Source organism: Sinohyriopsis cumingii, chromosome 18 (genome assembly GCF_028554795.1).
Source record: "Sinohyriopsis cumingii isolate HCF-2022 chromosome 18, ASM2855479v2, whole genome shotgun sequence".
Classification (NCBI taxonomy): Eukaryota; Metazoa; Mollusca; class Bivalvia; order Unionida; family Unionidae; genus Sinohyriopsis; species Sinohyriopsis cumingii.
In genome coordinates this window covers 84005850-84029005 of record NC_142978.1, presented here as the reverse complement: position 1 = coordinate 84029005, position 23156 = coordinate 84005850, and the positions used below count along the sequence as shown (strand labels likewise).

The 23156-nt window shown below is 33.0% G+C and overlaps 1 protein-coding gene across 1 annotated transcript in view; it reads left to right on the top strand.

Annotated features, from left to right (window-relative positions):
• Positions 1 to 23156, top strand: part of LOC149777187 (telomerase-binding protein EST1A-like) — a 134248-nt gene that overhangs the window by 42598 nt on the left and 68494 nt on the right. Inside the window, exons 4-5 of the mRNA XM_089942555.1 lie at positions 79 to 246; positions 2670 to 2853. Of these exons, the coding sequence (XP_089798681.1) occupies positions 79 to 246; positions 2670 to 2853 (352 nt within the window). The remainder of the gene's footprint in view (positions 1 to 78; positions 247 to 2669; positions 2854 to 23156) is intronic.

Below are 23156 nucleotides of genomic sequence, written 5' to 3'. Positions count from 1 at the left end.
AGAACTAGTTATAGTAATTTGGGCCAGGGCATGGGAGACGTTTGTTTTAATGGAAAGATTTTAAACTCTTTTTCATAGTGACTATGAGCAGCAGGATCAGTTTTACTCTGGAGGGTCCCGATCTCAGTGTCGTATGATGGTGGAAAATGCATTGAGGCAAGCACTTCCATTGGAAAACCAGCTGTCAAACCTAATATCACACAGGGTGAAGGGAGAGGAAGGATTCAAGATGCTGAACCTACTTAGGTATGTTAAATAAAGGTCACAATGGATTTCCATGTCAAATTTTTTTGTCAGTATTTTTAATATTTAAAAGTTAACTGGATTGAGCAAAATAACCTAATATATGTGAAAAGGAAGACATACTTATTTTGAAATTATGCAGCCCAGAGCTTGATGATTTAGCAGTGTAGATAATTGGGAATTTGCCTATATTGCAAAAGAGACAACTTCAATTTTGTTAGGATTGTGAATTTGCTAATATATTCCACTTTCGAACCAGAGAAAGTTAAATGCACACTCACTTAACTTGCAAAATGATTTCCTCAACATTTAGTGTGTATAAATAAAAGGTTCAGATTTCTTGATAATCTTCTGAAGGAAAAAAAGAACATTGCTGGATTTTTTTAAACCTAGAAAACTTATAAATTCAGAGGAATTAGAATTTTATTTGTCACCTTTCTTTTATTTTAATATGTCATCTATTACATTCAAGTTCTTTAACTGTTTTTCTACAGTGTTTCAAGAACAATCTTTTTGATAATTTGGAGAAAACTGCATTGGATATTATTATTAGGTGGTGGCCATTACTACTTGAAAAATCTTGTCCCCTATCATTTTTAAAATGAATTATTCTTATGCTAACTGAGGTTTGTTTGCTCAGTGATACCGATTTAGATAGATTTCAACAATACTGGCAATATGCACTTCTTCCTCGATAATTTATGAGTGACAGGGCCCATAAGCTTAGATTTCAACAATACTGGCAATATGCACCTCTTCCTCGATAATTTATGAGTGACAGGGCCCATAAGCTTAGATTTCAGCAATACTGGCAGTATGCACTTCCTGCTCGATAATTTGTGAGTGAAAGGGCCCATAAGCAGAGATTTCAACAATACTGGCAATATGCACCTCTTCCTCGATAATTTACGAGTGACAGGGCCCATAAGCTTAGATTTCAACAATAATGGCAATATGCACCTCTTCCTCGATAATTTACGAGTGACAGGGCCCATAAGCAGAGATTTCAACAATACTGGCAGTATGCACCTCCTCCTCGATAATTTGTGAGTGACAGGGCCCATAAGCAGAGATTTCAACAATACTGGCAATATGCACCTCTTCCTCGATAATTTGCAAGTGACAGGGCCCATAAGCAGAGATTTCAATAATACTGGCAATATGCACCTCTTCCTTGATAATTTGCGAGTGACAGGGCCCATAAGCAGAGATTTCAACAATACTGGCAATATGCACCTCTTCCTCGATAATTTGCAAGTGACACGGCCCATAAGCAGAGATTTCAATAATACTGGCAATATGCACTTCTCCCTTGATAATTTGCGAGAGACAGAGCCCATAAGCATAGATTTTGGCATTAGTGAGGATGCAAAATAGAGAGGGGGGACTCAGATTTTGGTTAATGGGATGAGTGCTAATTTTGGTTGATACATGAACATTATACATGTAATCACCATTGTGTTCATAGATATTTGTATAATAGATTTTAGTATTAAAGGATATCAAATCTTGTGTCGTCAATAAAAGTAAAAACAATTGATGACAGACCTAATATCAAGTGAAAATCAGGTTTGATGCTGTTAAGTTAGTGCAATACTCACAATTTCACAATGAATCCATCGTACACAAACACAAATGGAGTAAAACTTTATAGCTTGAAATGCTCTCATAAACTGCTGGAGCTAAACCTGCCACTTTATTTGTACTGCTAATTATGAGTGATAGCAATTTTAAATGTTGCCATACACTTATTTATTGATAGCACATGTAATGACTGATTACATACTGTTTATACTAGTCAGCACATGCCTGTTGCATTTTTACATATATATAAGTAAGCTGATGGCTTCATAAGCTAAATGAAGTACAAAAATGCAAATAATGACCTCTGACTTGACTCCTGCATGGCCTAAGTCAGGATGATGTGTCTGGGTGGGACATGATGCTGCATGTCTGCAGCATGATAGCCCAGTGCAAGAGATCACTATATCCATGATTTTCATGCATTTGGTTGACTTTTGGGTGCAATCTTCTAGAAACTAGCATGAATTGTGCAATAACACGTCCTAGATTAGACTTTTGTTGGTTCCTGGAAATATTTTTGGACCAGGAAAGCATCAGTTGAAAACGGGATGACAGAAAACAGCCTTGTCTGTAGGGGATGGCAGATGAAAACAGCCTTGTCCATAGGGGATGGCAGATGAAAACAGCCTTGTCCATAGGGGATGACAGATGAAAACAGCTTTGTCCATAGGGATGGCAGATGAAAACAGCCTTGTCCATAGGGGATGAGGCAGAAAAATAGTATAATATGGCGTATGTACTGCATTTGTTCACTAGAATTATAATTAGCTAATAAACAAAGCCGCAGATTACAGTAGGATACCAAGAGTAAACTTTGTAGCTGTGATATTCTTCTATTTCAGACACAATCTACAGAGTTTATTGGAGCAAATAGTTTTGCTGGACCCAGATTTTTCCAATAAGCATAATGTTGAGCAGGTGCTATGGAAGTCAGTGTTCTACCAGATCATTGAGGTGCTGCGGAAACAGTTTAATGAAGAGAAGGATGAGGATACAAAACACACCTTGCATGCAGTCCTTGATGAGGTATCTTACATTTTTTTGGTCAGGATTGTTGTAAAGTTGATAAATGTGATTGTTCAGACCAACCACCCATCACACTTGGTCCCTGCTCTACAGTCATGATACCGTCTGAGCATAAAGATTGATTTGAAAGTGGTCGACTTGATTTATCATATCAATTGCCCTTCATACTTGGTCCTTGCTCCATAGTCTTGAATCTGGCTAAGCATAAAGATTGATTTGAAAGTGGTAGAGTTGATTAATCATATCAATTGCCCATCACACTTGGTCCTTGCTCCATAGTCTTGAATCTATCTGAGAATAAAGACTAAACTCTTGCTTAGATTTGAATAATTGTCATGCAGAGTGAAATAAGATTTTTTTTATCTTTAATAGTGTTGTATCTATACAAACATGATCTTTATACGGTTCTGTTTATACATACATGTCAAATTTAAACAATATCAAGAAAATGAGTTTTGAATTTTTGAGTTCAGTTTTTGTTCTTTGGCAGTTTTATCGCTATGAATCTGGATTAGGTATTCCCAATTCATATCAGAAAGCAAGTTAAGTTTGGTACAATCATCATTTGGAAGATAACTAATTTTTATCAGAACCAAACATTTAGATAGTTCCTACATCATACAGGTAGAGAGATCACCTTCTCAACTGTTCATTAGACAGCTCCCTACAGATTACAGATAGAGGGATCACCTTATGAACCAAGCGTCTAGATAGTTCCCTACAGCTTATATGTATAGGGATCAGCTAGGACTGTGAGGGCTTTGTCATTGTCAGTGTAGATAAAAATGTCTGAAGGAAGGTAGAGGCTGTTGGGGTGGTGATCTGGTCTCCCCCAGTGCTTGAATGTTTTCATTAGCATTTTGACTCATTATAAGGAAATAAATAGGTTGATACAGTTGTTCAGCATATAGATGTGTGGTGTCAGTGTTTATATACTCCTTAGCAGCTGTTGCAGCCACATTTTTGTCATTTGATCTGTTTGGCCAGAAGCTTAGACATAAAAAGTAATGTTTTTGCAGCTGGTTCAAATGATAGTATCACTTAGTGTAGCTTGGATCAAACTGTCATTGGCAATACAAGTTTGTTTTGGGGTGTGGGTGGAAAAACAAGCAATACAGATTTTAGTTTGTAAATCACAAATTTCTCACTGATACACCATTTTTATGCTGTGGACTAATCATGTGCATCAGTGTAGGATAGGAAAATTCCACCATAGGGTCAGGATTGTGCATTAGACATGAGGCTTTGCTGAGTGTTTGACACAGAATTTTGCAGGAGACTTGAGGCCATGTGCAGTGTCAGACACCAAATTTTGTATGAGACATGAAGCCATGTTGAGTGTCAGACACCAAATTTTGTATGAGACATGAGGCCATGTTGAGTGTCAGACACCAAGTTTTGTATGAGACATGAGGCCATGTTGAGTGTCAGACATCAAATTTTGTATGAGACATGAGGCCATGTCGAGTGTCAGACAACAAATTTTGTATGAGACATGAGGCCATGGTGAGTGTCAGACACCAAATTTTGTATGAGACATGAGGCCATGGTGAGTGTCAGACACAGAATTTTGCATGAGACACGAGGCCATGTTGAGTGTCAGACACAGAATTTTGCATGAGACATGAGGCCATGTTGAGTGTCAGACACAGAATTTTGCATGAGACATGAGGCTGTGCTGAGCATCTTATGCAAAATTTTGATTCCAACTGTGGAAGTTTCCTATCCTACACCGAAGCATAATGATGGACTCTTGTATTTCTGAACAAAAAATGAGGGCCAAAGTAAAAATGGGATTTTGTGAATACAGCTGTAACTTTCAAGCAGCAGAACACCCATTGAAAATTTCCTTAACCTAAGATAGAATGTAGAAAGTTCAGTTTGCACTAAACAGTTCAGTGTAAACTTTTAGTTAGCTTTCTAACAATAGTGGTTGAAATTGCTAAAGTAATATTAATAAACATTGTCTGAATTGTGTAATGCAGATAGCTTATGCAGTGTGAAGAGGTCATAAAATAAAGTTTACTTTTATCCATAAGATTAGTCAAGACAGACAAAATAATGAGATAGTTCTCAATTCATCTATCAGCTAAAATTGATTTATCCTTCAAAAATAATAATGGGGGTCCCGAGTGGCCGAGTGGTCTAAAGCGCTCTCTGTTACTGATCATTGCCATCTCACCTGTCTGCGCCGGATAGTCTTGGATTCAGCCAATGTGGGTATGTGAGAAAGCTTGCCAGTAGCTTGTCGTGGGTTGGTGGTTCTTTCCAGGGTTTTCCCGGGTTCTTCCTCCACCATTAATACTGGCCGCCATGTATGGCCTATCGTGCGCTGAAAAATGGCGTTAAACCCCAAAACAACAACACTAATGACAACAACCTCAAAAATAATAATGCAAATATGAATGTGAAAACAAAAAAAACCCAACCATTTATTACAATAGCTTATTTGAAGTCATACATAAAGCTAGCTTGATCAGTGCAAAATGGCCTGTTTGTGGAACACCTAATATTTTTTTACACATCAACTATGTACTCTCCATCTGGTAGTGAAAAAAAAAATGACCATATTCAATTGGAAGTTTTCAGCTATCTTGACAGTGACTATGGTCTTCAGATTCCTTGATAGTAGACAGCTTTTTATATGCATACCATAAGGCAGAGCACTTCCATTCATCCTCCCATTTGTCCATCCATCTTTCTGTAAGTCCATCTGTTCCTTATATTGTTTCCACATAATAACTTAAGTTATCCACCATCTGTTGTTAGAAAACTCGCATTTGCGGCAAGGAAGAAGTCTATTGACATTACCAGTTTGTTAAGACTTCGGATAAAGTTTTTCATTGGCATATATTTCCTAAGGTCCTTGATAGATTATCATCGTTCTTTACTTAAATCATTATCAAGCTATTAAAGATGATTAATTCTTTAACATGTTAACTTGTCTCTTTTACATTGAGATCAAGGTCTTGGTGAAAAAAGCTTGTCATGAAAGGTTTGGTTAAAGTTCTTCATTTACTTATATTCCATAAACTGTTTGTTAGATTCTCATCACACAATGCATGAATCTTTACCAAACAATGTATGACACATTTACTGCACCCTATAACCTCAGGGTCAAGGTCATAGTTGCAGAAACTTTGCATTATGTTTTGGTTATGTTTTGGTTAACATTTTTCTTTGGTTTTATTTCCTAACCTTTGCTTTGTGTCATCCTGCACCATTTATTCTCAACAATGGAATTTTGATTTTTGTGTTAAATGTGTCCAGATAATTAGGGTTTGGTGACCTAAAATTTAGAATGGCAACAAAATTTGTAAATAGGTCACCCTGTTGCTGCTAAAGTTAGATGGATACTTGGAGCGCTGCTTGTAATGAATCATTATGAAGACCATTTGTTCTGTGACACACTTGTTCATCCCTTTGACCTTGGGCTCAAGGTCACATAGAAAATTTGTTTTTAGGTTTTGGTTAGTATGTTGTGGCTTATATTTCCAAAGCCCTTTGATGGATTTTATTCATATTCAGGATGAAACACTATAAAGCTAAGACTCTATTCTGTGACTTGCTCTATCAGCCTTTTGGCCATTGTGGCAAGGTCACATTTTACTGTATTGCTTTGATTTCAAATTGACGTGCAGGCCCATGCATTCTTGTACTTATCCATATAGTATATTTACATAGAAATAAAGAATAGTTGCTAGCTAATCCAGTGTTCTATGGTTTTCCTACATACATGTATTTATATTGTGTGTGTTAGTGTAATTTCCAAGTCAGGCCATGGTTCTAAATGGGTTGCAGATTGAAGTGGGAGATATGTTCTTAAACTTACAGATGCCTTATACCATGAAAGCAGAGTAGCAGCAGAGGAGTTGAACAGACCACTTAAGGAAGTGGTCACCCTTGTGTTTGGACCAAAAAAAAATAGTGACCATTCATAGAGGTCAATACCACATCTACGATTATTGTTTGTCCCAAACAGAATTGTAGACGCCCCCTCTCTGCTGCTATTCATGTTGTAAAAGAAATTTTAAGTCTGATGAATATTTTTCTCATCATCTGAATCATGGGAATCTTCGGAATCATGGGAATCTTCGGAATCTTTTGTTCTATGTTTCAAGTAATATTCAAGTTCTGATGGTGGTTTTTCTATTTTTGGATTTATGTTCTTTCTGTGTTTATAATATATCATCAAACTTCTGTATCGATCTCCACCGTAATTTTTGCAAATCTGATATAATCCTCTAGTGCCGTTGTTACATCCAACACAACTTCGTGGACCAGCATGAGGATTTTTCTTTATAAGATAATTATGTTTCTTGCAATATTCTCCACGACATTTTTTATCACATTTGTTAGTGGTTCCTTGACGCAGCCACGCACAGTTGTTCATTATATGAATGATATCTTTTTAATTAAATTTATACCCCTTCTGCTGATATTAATTAAAAGATTGTTATATTAAAAAATAATGGTACATTCGGAATCTCATACTGCAAGAATAGCACGAGAACGATTAGAAGCAATTAAAAAATTTCTTCCTGTCAGGGACTCATTTAGAAAAAATCTACAAGCGCAGCAAGAAGCTCAAGTTGAGTATGAAGAAGAAACTAAAAAACTGTTTAAGCCCGTCACTGCAGTCATCAAAGAAGATCTTCTTCCGGTATCAAAACAAACTGCAGCGCAGACTGAAAAAATAGCAAGAAGAACTAAACAGACAAAGAAGATTTTACGAGATCTTTCAACTGATATAGCTGCAGCTCAACCTCCACCTGTTGGTGAGGAAATACTTGAAGAAATTGGAAAACTTCGTACTGATCTTGCCGACGTTCAAAAAGAACATGTATCTGAACTCAAACCAGTAGGAGAAAACTTAGAATTAATTGCAAGATTTAACAAAGGAGTTGTTGATGTTATCAGAAATACTGAAAGAGAAAAATTACCAGAGATGATATTAAATAATATATTTGATAAATCTAGTATTTTAAAACCCCGTCATGAAAAAACAAATGATGATAATTTCATTAAATGGATATATCGCATATATTACAACAAAAAACAAGCTAGAGGTCTAGAATACGAAAATCTTGATAGAGAAGTAAAAATACTTTATAGAGAGAGACTGGAACAACTAAAACAAGAACAACCCTCCCGGAAGAAAATTCCTCCACTTCTGCAACAAACAGAACAACAACAATCTTCTCCACCTCTGCAACAAACAGAACAACAACAATCTTCTCCACCTCTGCAACAAACAGAACAACAACAGTCTTTTTCGTCGAAACTTAAAGAAAAGTATCTTAAAAGAGCAAGATCACCCTTATCTGAGAAATCAAAAGAAGAAAAAGGAGCTACTGGCAGTGGTCTGGGAGATGATTTTGTTTGTCCTGATAATATCATCAATGACGTGTCACGGTTAGAAGTTCTTATAGGAGGAAAACGTGCCGGAAATAATTCACCAGAAATAATGAATGAAGCAGCTGATATTTGCCAGCGATTATTTCGCGGTGGCATCATGGATATCGGCGTTTATCGAGAACTTATCGATGAACTTGTTGATGACTAGTTGTTAGATAAATGGTAAATAAAAATAAGATGATCATACATAATAATCATCGCAAATCTGTACAGGTAAGAGCGGTAAACTCACGATTACCAATTCATAGGGTTATTTACGGAGATGGACTTGGTGATGTTATTCAGGGATTATTTACAAGGATAGCTCCAAAAGCAATACCGATTGCAAAACAATTAGGTATGAAGGCTATTGAGGCTGTTCGTGATAAAGCTCCTGGTGCAATTGTCAATGTTGCTGGTAAGGCGTTCTCGGCGATCAAAGAAAGACTAGCATGATTACTGCCACGAAAACAACAACCACCAGTAAAATTACCAAGTACTGAGGTGATGCCTGCAGATGTCAGTAAAATAATAAATCAAGCTGCAAATCAAAAACTAGCGGAATTATCTGAAGAAGCGGAAAAAAATATAACAGCAAATTTAATAGCAGGAAGTGGTCTTCGTCGACGATGATTATCATTTGGAAAAATGATAATTACAATAAAATGTTTAAACGCATATCTGACCCAGCATTTGACATGGATACACCGGTCCTCAAAGATGAATCGGTACGTGATTATCAATTTTATTCCTATGACGCAAAACAACCAGATCAGTGGTCAAGAATCGAATTACAGGTTCATGATACAAGTAGATATTTCTTGCCCGCTGAAGCGTTTATTGAAGTAGAAGGTGAACTTGTAAAGGGGGATAATACGGCATATGGTGACAGTTTGCGTGTTGGTTTTGTCAATAACGGAATTATGGCACTGTTTGATAGCGCCACATACATGATTGATGGAAAAAATATTGAATCAATTCAGAAGGATGTTGATGTTGCTACAACAATAATTGGTCTAGCGAGATATTCTGACGACTTTACAAGATCAGCCGGTCCAACAATGATGTTTGCCAAGGATACCACCGACAACGCCAACCATAATCATTATATCAAGTTACTCACACCACGGGATACTTCTGTTGCTAATCAGGCAGAAGCTGCCAACCCCCGATCGTGAAACTAGACCAGCAGGTGAATTTGAAATCATAAAAGATATTGCCCCGACTTTCAACCTAGGATTTGCAACATGCCGAGCAGCGTTGTCGGGAGATAGAAGAAATTTTTCATGTGCAATTCCATTATCTCACATCTTTGGATTTTGCAGAAATGTTAGAAAGGTCATCTTTGGAGTTAAGCACACAGTTGTACTCGTAAGAAAAGGTGATGATAATGATGCAATCTGGCGGGGTGCTGGTGTTGCTGATGCTGGTAAAGTAAATATAACAGAACTTTCATTGTGGATGCCAGTAATAACACCATCAATTACTGAAGAACAAAAATTACTATCTTTTATGGATCAAGGCGGTAAATCATTGATATCATGGTTAACAGTAACCACAGATGCTGCTCAAAGCAATGTTAATGGTTTATTTACATGGCATATAGCATCACAACAGGGTGTTTCTGCGCCGCGACATATTTTTATTGCGCTGCAAGATAATGCTCGGGTAAATAATCAAGGACGTTCACATATGATATTTGATAACTTTGGAGTTAATGAAGTTTCCTTGCGGATAAATGGACATCAAGAACCGGCTGAGAATATATTGTTAAATTTTAATCAAAATCATGTAGCGCGTGCATATCATCGTTTGATGTCATTCATGGGACGTGATCAAAATATAGATACCGGTTTGCAAATATCACAACTAGATTTTACAGGTCTATATCCGATTTATTATTTTTCGCTGGAGCATCTTGATTTATCCAAGCAATCTGTCGTTGATATACACTTTCGAGCTCATGTTACTAACCCGCCAGGTGGTGGTGGCTTCTACAGAGCAATCGCGGTCATACTTAGCGATAAGACCATGTTACTTGAAGGTGGTAGTGGTCGAATGAGAGTCGTTGATGCACCAGTGGAAAATCTTTAATTATTCAGAAAAATATTATTTATATATAAAATGTCGTATAGTCATGTTAATGTTACTCTGACTCCGGGTCAGGTCAAAAAGCTTCAATCAAAAACCGCCAACAAATGCGGAACTAAAATATCACTAAAACGAGATCAGATTAGTGGTGGTCCAAACAAATTATCGTTGACAAATAATCAGATTAAACATTTCAATAAAGCCCTGGAATCAAAAACTGGAGTTCAAATACATCTTTCTCCGAGCGCCATCAAAGATATGATTAAAATAGGTGGATTTTTCCCACTATTAGCTGCAATACCAGCACTACTTGCAGCAAAAGCTGCTGCGTTACCTGCGATAGCCGCAGCTGCTGCACTGGCGTTAGCAAAAGCTGCTGCATTAGGTGTTGCTGGAGCGGCGGGTAAAAACGTTTTTGATAAAATTACTGGTGGACGATATAGCAAAAAAAAGGGACGCGGTCTAAGATTACCGGGATCTCGTTGGGGGAGAGGTCTAAGGCTTCCACGTTAGATGTTCCAGCATCAAATTTTGATTTACTTGATGCTGCTAAAAAATTAAAAATAAAAGCTTTTAGAGGTGTTTTTATGCGAGATCAATTACCGAAACAACCAAACAAACTCGAAACAGGTATTATTAATCTAGACTCGAATTCAGGACCCGGTACTCATTGGGTATCATACGCGGTTGATCCACGTGGAATCATTTATTTTGATTCGTACGGGTTAGCTCCACCCGTTGAATTTATCAAGTATGTTGCACCACTTCATAAAAAAGTTTGGTATTCAACGTTACCCACACAAACAATGACAGATCCGCCAATATGCGGCCGTGAAGTAATTAATGTACTCAACGCTATATCAAAATCATCCAAACCACCACATAAAGTTGTGCATGATTACACAAGTAACCGCTTCGTTACGCGTAAAGCGTTTTAAACAACAGGTCTTATTATAATGGTTGACATTTACGGAAGATCTTCTACCAGTAAGAAAATAAAATCCGATGTTGATCTGTCGAAGTATGTGACTAAAGATGACCTCGCTGATATTATGAACCTGGCTGGAGTTGACCCAGATGAGGTTGTTATTTTTCAAGATCGATATGGTAAACTAACAACGAGCAATATCAGATGGAATGATATAGTTCGACGAGTACTTGGTGCAGTTACGGATAATATTCCCGTGTTTACTGACGGTGGTAGAATCAGAGATTCAAGTATATCGTTTGCAACAATTAGAAATGAAATTGCAAAAAGCGTTGCTAATTGCATAAAAAGCACCGGCAATACAATGACGGGTGAACTCAGCATGAACGGAAATAAAATAGTAGTTTTAAGAGATCCAACATCTGACGAAGACGCAGCAACAAAAAAATACGTCGACAACGTGGATGGAAAACTATCCACGCTGCGGGTCGAGTATGATGTTCACATGGGCGCTTTTGCAAGACTTCGCAGAAATTTTCAAAAAACCGACGAATCCATAAATAAATTCTTTGGCACTCCGCACGCCATTGATATAAAACTTGTTGATATCAAAACTAACCTAGACACGATCAAACGAACACAGCAAAACATCATAGCGGGAATTCCTGAGATCGTCAACAAAACCAGTCTGATTAAAATTCCAGCTGGAATAATTCCCGGGCATATCACCAACATCGTATACACGGTATCATCAGGTTTTGCAACATGGTCACAGCAAAATAAAACTATCAGATATACCGCAACAGTCACTGGCGTGTACAGGCTGTCTGTGTTTAGTGCTGCAAAATTTGAAATATTTACAACCTTTCCATGGCGTCATTCCACCGACAGGTTTTCCGGGGTTATATCTGTTATATTAAATAGCGGAAACGAGGAAATATTTATTCTGGAAGCAGCTGATGAGAAATTAACCGCAACATCTTACTGGTGGTGTTTGGAATTTGTAGCTGAAACACCTCAATTGGTTACTGCATAAAAATATATAATGGACGGTGCACAATACAGGTACAATCAAGCGCGTGAATGGCAGGCGGTGCTAAAAGATCAAGTCGATCAATATACAATAAAAGTAAAAAAATATCGATGACGATTAGTTATCGTTGATGTAATTGTTTATTCAGTATCCGCTGTTGTTGCTGGAACCGGTGTCATATTATCAGCGGTGACAATGATGGCACCAGCAGCTGTAACTATTTGTATTTCAGCAGCAACAACTATTGCAGGTGTGTTTAATGTTATCGCAAAAAAAATATGTACTTGCACGAACGAAAAATTATCCGATTACAAAATAAAATTACACACAGCGACGGTAGCATACTCGAAATTATCCTCGTTGTTATCAGCGAGTCTCAGTGATGGAATTATATCTGATTTCGAGTTTTCAATGATGACTAAAATATATGAAGAGGGTATCGGTATTAAAGATACAAGTATTAATAATGACAGAATTACTCCAGCAGATCGTGACCAACACAACTCCGCCGAAGATAACGATGATCTCGGTAAGTTCGTCTAATCCTGAATTTAGTGTTAACTTTCCTACTGCAATTACAGTAAAAGAAATAGCACTAGCGCAATTACGGGTATATTACAGCTGGCCAAATATCAGATCAAAATCATTTCATGGTACACCAGCAAATAATTCTCTTGTATTTGCTAACAAGAACAAACCCGATGGAACACCTGACAGGGTTGTTGTTGGAATACCAACTGGCAGTTATGAGATCGAACAAATCAATGATGAATTTGTGCGTAGAATAAAATCAATAACCGGAAAAGAAGCAAAAATATCAATTAATGTTCATGAACCGACCCTGTCTTCTACAATCGAAATACATTCTCCCAATTACGTCGTTGATATTTATCAATCTTCAATCAGATCCGTACTAGGTTTGCCTGAAATTCCCCCGGTGTATCATGGACCACCAGAACTGAAAAAGTCTGATTATGTCACAGATAGGCAATCATATCATGAAATTGATCCATCATACAAACAACATCTACTTAATATAAAAAAGCAACGTTGTTGGGTTATAGTTTTTTATTTGTTGATAAGGACCGCATACAGTGGAGTTTTATTTATGAACAAAAACCTGGAGTAAAAACCGCATCTTATGTTATTCACCTGATTGAACTAAAAGCATATTTTGAGATCATTAATCGAGAACATAAGATACAGCTAGAAAAACTACAACAAGCTCTTCAAGAGTATCAACTTAATTTGTCATCAGGCAAAGTCTTCCTGGATGAAATTATCAAACAACAAGAAATATTAAATCAGCTTGTATCCGACATGGAATATTTTCACCAGCGAGTAATTGATGCAACAATAAATTATACCGACGACGACAATAAAGATAAAGAAAGATTTTTAACCGCATACAATATAAAACAAGCTGACCTGGTGAATTTTAAATTTCCCGGGTATAGTGTAGTTGAGTTAAGAAAATCTCTCAGTGATGTCATTGATGAATATTTTCCTAAAATACATGATGCATGGAGAAAAATAGCACCACCTCCAACTGTTCTTAGATATGATAATGATCCACATGGCGGCAGAAGACACGTATCTCCGGAAATCGTTAATATAACATCGACAATCGTGGTCAATCTAGTTTGTGACGTAATCGATGGCAGCTATCAAATAGATCTCGGAAAATCAAATCAGGCTCAACAAGGATACATCCTATACACATTTACACCACAAGTTTCCCCTGGAAGTTTAATCGTGCAAGAACCAACTAATCCTGTGTATCTACGGTGTCACAATAATATGTTAACACGAATAAATTTTAAACTCACAGACCACCTTAATCGCTTAATTGACATACGTGGAGAAGAACTTATGATAAATCTGTATGTGAAATCTTAAGGAGTGTTTTTATACACGAGGATTTCTTAACAGAAGAACATTTGTAACAGAGATCAGACTCAAATTCGATCAACTTAAAAAAAAATAAATAAAAAAATATTTTATTACTGATACAAATTAATCAGCCTTGCAAAAAAAAATATGTTTTTATTTTTTTTTTCTGAAATTTAATTCTAGCCCATCAAAGATCTGCACGTGGTTAGTGTTGACAGGGACCCCAGTTACCAAAACTTTCATTTTCATTATTACTTTGGATCATTTCATCAGTAACAAGGTTACTCTCTGACATAATTTTTCTTAATTGTCTTATACGAGTACTAATCGTTTTCTTTGCCTCGTACTCGTGGGATAACAGCGATTTAATTCTTTCTACGGCGGCAGAGAGAGGAACGAACTCCTTCACCTGATTATCTTCTACGGTAGCTAGCGACTGAAACATTGCCGCCTGAATCTGTTTCATGAGCTTGTATTCAGATGATAGTGTGTGTGTTCCCTGGTTTTTACGTTCTTGTAAAATCTCAAAATCAGAAACTATTTTTCAGGATTTAGTTCATCGGATATATTAATTCCATCTTTTTTCAATTTTTTAATAGCAACAATTACATTATTGATATTTTCATGGTTCATTATGTAATATATAAATCTTCAAAATAAAAAAAAATATCCCTATAGAACCCCTATCGAGTCTTTAGCGAGTTCATCGGGATGTTTCAAGGACAGCACAACCAAGAACTCGTAGCTTGCTACCGCAATCTACCAAGTTCAGTAGGTAAATATTCCCTCTACGAGAGCCCCTAACCCGCCAAACAACGGTCTAGAAGGCCCAAGAGGGAGGACGGCACAATCCTCATTAAACTCGTAGCTTGCCACCGCAATCTACCAAGTTTAGAGGATATACACATAACATTCAATGAATGAAGGACAGTACAAACATATACGCTCAGCAAAATCCCACCCACAATAATTAATCCAGTGGGTGATACGAAAATATGTATCAACCACCAGTCAATTTGTGGTTGAATTTTGCTGAGCGGGGGGTTTTGCGGTTCCCCCATTATTATAAAAATCGCAATTATGTGCACCACCGACAAATTGTCAGCCATGGGGATTCGATCCTGGACCGCGAGCGTCACAGTCCAATACCATACTGATTGAGCTATCGAACCTTGTTACAAACATGTTTCGGAAGTTAATATATAGCTAAGGAACCAATACAATTCTGAATTCAAGAAATACGTTTTCACCAAACAAGTTAGATTTATAAAAGCTGGATTATTTACTATACCCACGCCATCTAACTGTTAGATGTTTTCATCATTCCTATAATATAACTGTTAGATATTTTCATCCCTTCTATAATATAACTGTTAGATGTTTTCATCGTTCCTATAATATAACTATTAGATGTTTTCATCATTCCTATAATATAACTGTTAGATATTTTCATCCCTTCTATAATATAACTGTTAGATGTTTTCATCCCTTCTATAATATAACTATTAGATGTTTTCATCATTCCTATAATCTAACTGTTAGATGTTTTCATCATTCCTATAATATAACTGTTAGATGTTTTCATCCCTTCTATAATATAACTGTTAGATGTTTTCATCCCTTCTATAATATAACTATTAGATGTTTTCATCATTCCTATAATCTAACTGTTAGATGTTTTCATCATTCCTATAACTGTTAGATGTTTTCATCCCTTCTATAATATAACTGTTAGATGTTTTCATCCTTCCTATAATATAACTGTTAGAAGTTTTCATCCTTCCTATAATATAACTGTTAGATGTTTTCATCATTCCTATAATATAACTGTTAGATGTTTTCATCCCTTCTATAATATAACTATTAGATGTTTTCATCCCTTCTATAATATAACTGTTAGATGTTTTCATCATTCCTATAATATAACTGTTAGATGTTTTCATCCCTTCTATAATATAACTGTTAGATGTTTTCATCCTTCCTATAATATAACTGTTAGATATTTTCATCCTTCCTATAATATAACTATTAGATGTTTTCATCCTTCCTATAATATAACTATTAGATGTTTTCATCCCTTCTATAATATAACTGTTAGATGTTTTCATCATTCCTATAATATAACTATTAGATGTTTTCATCCTTCCTATAATATAACTATTAGATGTTTTCATCCCTTCTATAATATAACTGTTAGATGTTTTCATCCCTTCTATAATATAACTATTAGATGTTTTCATCATTCCTATAATCTAACTGTTAGATGTTTTCATCATTCCTATAATATAACTGTTAGATGTTTTCATCCCTTCTATAATATAACTATTAGATGTTTTCATCATTCCTATAATCTAACTGTTAGATGTTTTCATCATTCCTATAATATAACTGTTAGATGTTTTCATCCCTTCTATAATATAACTATTAGATGTTTTCATCCCTTCTATAATATAACTGTTAGATGTTTTCATCCCTTCTATAATATAACTGTTAGATGTTTTCATCCTTCCTATAATATAACTGTTAGATGTTTTCATCATTCCTATAATATAACTGTTAGATGTTTTCATCCCTTCTATAATATAACTATTAGATGTTTTCATCATTCCTATAATATAACTATTAGATGTTTTCATCCCTTCTATAATATAACTATTAGATGTTTTCATCCCTTCTATAATATAACTGTTAGATGTTTTCATCCCTTCTATAATATAACTATTAGATGTTTTCATCATTCCTATAATCTAACTGTTAGATGTTTTCATCATTCCTATAATATAACTGTTAGATGTTTTCATCCCTTCTATAATATAACTATTAGATGTTTTCATCATTCCTATAATCTAACTGTTAGATGTTTTCATCATTCCTATAATATAACTGTTAGATGTTTTCATCCCTTCTATAATATAACTATTAGATGTTTTCATCATTCCTATAATATAACTGTTAGATGTTTTCATCCCTTCTATAATATAACTATTAGATGTTTTCATCATTCCTATAATATAACTATTAGATGTTTTCATCCCTTCTATAATATAACTATTAGATGTTTTCATCCCTTCTATAATATAACTGTTAGATGTTTTCATCCCTTCTATAATATAACTATTAGATGTTTTCATCATTCCTATAATCTAACTGTTAGATGTTTTCATCATTCCTATAATATAACTGTTAGATGTTTTCATCCCTTCTATAATATAACTATTAGATGTTTTCATCCCTTCTATAATATAACTGTTAGATGTTTTCATCATTCCTATAATATAACTATTAGATGTTTTCATCATTCCTATAATCTAACTGTTAGATGTTTTCATCATTCCTATAATATAACTGTTAGATGTTTTCATCCCTTCTATAATATAACTATTAGATGTTTTCATCATTCCTATAATCTAACTGTTAGATATTTTCATCATTCCTATAATATAACTGTTAGATGTTTTCATCCCTTCTATAATATAACTATTAGATGTTTTCATCATTCCTATAATCTAACTGTTAGATGTTTTCATCATTCCTATAATATAACTATTAGATGTTTTCATCCCTTCTATAATATAACTGTTAGATGTTTTCATCCCTTCTATAATATAACTGTTAGATATTTTCATCATTCCTATAATCTAACTGTTAGATGTTTTCATCATTCCTATAATATAACTATTAGATGTTTTCATCCCTTCTATAATATAACTGTTAGATGTTTTCATCCCTTCTATAATATAACTGTTAGATATTTTCATCATTCCTATAATCTAACTGTTAGATGTTTTCATCATTCCTATAATATAACTATTAGATGTTTTCATCCCTTCTATAATATAACTGTTAGATGTTTTCATCCCTTCTATAATATAACTGTTAGATCTTTTCATCATTCCTATAATATAACTGTTAGATGTTTTCATCCTTCCTATAATATAACTGTTAGATGTTTTCATCCCTTCTATAATATAACTGTTAGATATTTTCATCATTCCTATAATATAACTGTTAGATGTTTTCATCATTCCTATAATATAACTATTAGATGTTTTCATCCCTTCTATAATATAACTGTTAGATGTTTTCATCCCTTCTATAATATAACTGTTAGATGTTTTCATCATTCCTATAATATAACTGTTAGATGTTTTCATCCTTCCTACAATATAACTGTTAGATGTTTTCATCATTCCTATAATATAACTGTTAGATGTTTTCATCCTTCCTATAATATAACTATTAGATGTTTTCATCATTCCTATAATATAACTGTTAGATGTTTTCATCTTTCCTATAACTGTTAGATGTTTTCATCATTCCTATAATATAACTGTTAGATGTTTTCATCCCTTCTATAATATAACTGTTAGATATTTTCATCCCTTCTATAATATAACTGTTAGATATTTTCATCCTTCCTATAATATAACTATTAGATGTTTTCATCATTCCTATAATATAACTGTTAGATGTTTTCATCCTTCCTATAATATAACTGTTAGATGTTTTCATCATTCCTATAATATAACTGTTAGATGTTTTCATCCTTCCTATAATATAACTATTAGATGTTTTCATCCCTTCTATAATATAACTGTTAGATATTTTCATCCCTTCTATAATATAACTGTTAGATATTTTCATCCTTCCTATAATATAACTATTAGATGTTTTCATCATTCCTATAATATAACTGTTAGATGTTTTCATCCTTCCTATAATATAACTGTTAGATGTTTTCATCATTCCTATAATATAACTGTTAGATGTTTTCATCCTTCCTATAATATAACTATTAGATGTTTTCATCCCTTCTATAATATAACTGTTAGATGTTTTCATCCCTTCTATAATATAACTGTTAGATATTTTCATCATTCCTATAATATAACTGTTAGATATTTTCATCATTCCTATAATCTAACTGTTAGATGTTTTCATCATTCCTATAATATAACTATTAGATGTTTTCATCCCTTCTATAATATAACTGTTAGATGTTTTCATCCCTTCTATAATATAACTGTTAGATATTTTCATCATTCCTATAATATAACTGTTAGATGTTTTCATCCTTCCTATAATATAACTGTTAGATGTTTTCATCCCTTCTATAATATAACTGTTAGATATTTTCATCCCTTCTATAATATAACTGTTAGATATTTTCATCCTTCCTATAATATAACTATTAGATGTTTTCATCATTCCTATAATATAACTGTTAGATGTTTTCATCCTTCCTATAATATAACTGTTAGATGTTTTCATCCCTTCTATAATATAACTGTTAGATATTTTCATCATTCCTATAATATAACTGTTAGATGTTTTCATCATTCCTATAATATAACTATTAGATGTTTTCATCCCTTCTATAATATAACTGTTAGATGTTTTCATCCCTTCTATAATATAACTGTTAGATATTTTCATCCTTCCTATAATATAACTATTAGATGTTTTCATCATTCCTATAATATAACTGTTAGATGTTTTCATCCTTCCTATAATATAACTGTTAGATGTTTTCATCTTTCCTATAATATAACTGTTAGATGTTTTCATCCTTCCTATAATATAACTATTAGATGTTTTCATCCCTTCTATAATATAACTGTTAGATATTTTCATCCCTTCTATAATATAACTGTTAGATATTTTCATCCTTCCTATAATATAACTATTAGATGTTTTCATCATTCCTATAATATAACTGTTAGATGTTTTCATCCTTCCTATAATATAACTGTTAGATGTTTTCATCCTTCCTATAATATAACTATTAGATGTTTTCATCCCTTCTATAATATAACTGTTAGATGTTTTCATCCCTTCTATAATATAACTGTTAGATATTTTCATCATTCCTATAATATAACTGTTAGATATTTTCATCATTCCTATAATCTAACTGTTAGATGTTTTCATCATTCCTATAATATAACTATTAGATGTTTTCATCCCTTCTATAATATAACTGTTAGATGTTTTCATCCCTTCTATAATATAACTGTTAGATATTTTCATCATTCCTATAATATAACTGTTAGATGTTTTCATCCTTCCTATAATATAACTGTTAGATGTTTTCATCCCTTCTATAATATAACTGTTAGATATTTTCATCATTCCTATAATATAACTGTTAGATGTTTTCATCCTTCCTATAATATAACTATTAGATGTTTTCATCCCTTCTATAATATAACTGTTAGATATTTTCATCCCTTCTATAATATAACTGTTAGATATTTTCATCCTTCCTATAATATAACTATTAGATGTTTTCATCATTCCTATAATATAACTGTTAGATGTTTTCATCCTTCCTATAATATAACTGTTAGATGTTTTCATCCTTCCTATAATATAACTGTTAGATGTTTTCATCCTTCCTATAATATAACTATTAGATGTTTTCATCCCTTCTATAATATAACTGTTAGATGTTTTCATCCCTTCTATAATATAACTGTTAGATATTTTCATCATTCCTATAATATAACTGTTAGATATTTTCATCATTCCTATAATCTAACTGTTAGATGTTTTCATCATTCCTATAATATAACTATTAGATGTTTTCATCCCTTCTATAATATAACTGTTAGATGTTTTCATCCCTTCTATAATATAACTGTTAGATATTTTCATCATTCCTATAATATAACTGTTAGATGTTTTCATCCTTCCTATAATATAACTGTTAGATGTTTTCATCCCTTCTATAATATAACTGTTAGATATTTTCATCCCTTCTATAATATAACTGTTAGATATTTTCATCCTTCCTATAATATAACTATTAGATGTTTTCATCATTCCTATAATATAACTGTTAGATGTTTTCATCCTTCCTATAATATAACTGTTAGATGTTTTCATCATTCCTATAATATAACTGTTAGATGTTTTCATCCTTCCTATAATATAACTATTAGATGTTTTCATCCCTTCTATAATATAACTGTTAGATGTTTTCATCCCTTCTATAATATAACTGTTAGATATTTTCATCATTCCTATAATATAACTGTTAGATATTTTCATCATTCCTATAATCTAACTGTTCGATGTTTTCATCATTCCTATAATATAACTATTAGATGTTTTCATCCCTTCTATAATATAACTGTTAGATGTTTTCATCCCTTCTATAATATAACTGTTAGATATTTTCATCATTCCTATAATATAACTGTTAGATGTTTTCATCCTTCCTATAATATAACTGTTAGATGTTTTCATCCCTTCTATAATATAACTGTTAGATATTTTCATCATTCCTATAATATAACTGTTAGATGTTTTCATCATTCCTATAATATAACTATTAGATGTTTTCATCCCTTCTATAATATAACTGTTAGATGTTTTCATCCCTTCTATAATATAACTGTTAGATATTTTCATCCTTCCTATAATATAACTATTATATGTTTTCATCATTCCTATAATATAACTGTTAGATGTTTTCATCCTTCCTATAATATAACTGTTAGATGTTTTCATCTTTCCTATAATATAACTGTTAGATGTTTTCATCCTTCCTATAATATAACTATTAGATGTTTTCATCCCTTCTATAATATAACTGTTAGATATTTTCATCCCTTCTATAATATAACTGTTAGATATTTTCATCCTTCCTATAATATAACTATTAGATGTTTTCATCATTCCTATAATATAACTGTTAGATGTTTTCATCCTTCCTATAATATAACTATTAGATGTTTTCATCCCTTCTATAATATAACTGTTAGATATTTTCATCATTCCTATAATATAACTGTTAGATATTTTCATCATTCCTATAATCTAACTGTTAGATGTTTTCATCATTCCTATAATATAACTATTAGATGTTTTCATCCCTTCTATAATATAACTGTTAGATGTTTTCATCCCTTCTATAATATAACTGTTAGATATTTTCATCATTCCTATAATATAACTGTTAGATGTTTTCATCCTTCCTATAATATAACTGTTAGATGTTTTCATCCCTTCTATAATATAACTGTTAGATATTTTCATCCCTTCTATAATATAACTGTTAGATATTTTCATCCTTCCTATAATATAACTATTAGATGTTTTCATCATTCCTATAATATAACTGTTAGATGTTTTCATCCTTCCTATAATATAACTGTTAGATGTTTTCATCATTCCTATAATATAACTGTTAGATGTTTTCATCCTTCCTATAATATAACTATTAGATGTTTTCATCCCTTCTATAATATAACTGTTAGATGTTTTCATCCCTTCTATAATATAACTGTTAGATATTTTCATCATTCCTATAATATAACTGTTAGATATTTTCATCATTCCTATAATCTAACTGTTCGATGTTTTCATCATTCCTATAATATAACTATTAGATGTTTTCATCCCTTCTATAATATAACTGTTAGATGTTTTCATCCCTTCTATAATATAACTGTTAGATATTTTCATCATTCCTATAATATAACTGTTAGATGTTTTCATCCTTCCTATAATATAACTGTTAGATGTTTTCATCCCTTCTATAATATAACTGTTAGATATTTTCATCATTCCTATAATATAACTGTTAGATGTTTTCATCATTCCTATAATATAACTATTAGATGTTTTCATCCCTTCTATAATATAACTGTTAGATGTTTTCATCCCTTCTATAATATAACTGTTAGATATTTTCATCCTTCCTATAATATAACTATTAGATGTTTTCATCATTCCTATAATATAACTGTTAGATGTTTTCATCCTTCCTATAATATAACTGTTAGATGTTTTCATCTTTCCTATAATATAACTGTTAGATGTTTTCATCCTTCCTATAATATAACTATTAGATGTTTTCATCCCTTCTATAATATAACTGTTAGATATTTTCATCCCTTCTATAATATAACTGTTAGATATTTTCATCCTTCCTATAATATAACTATTAGATGT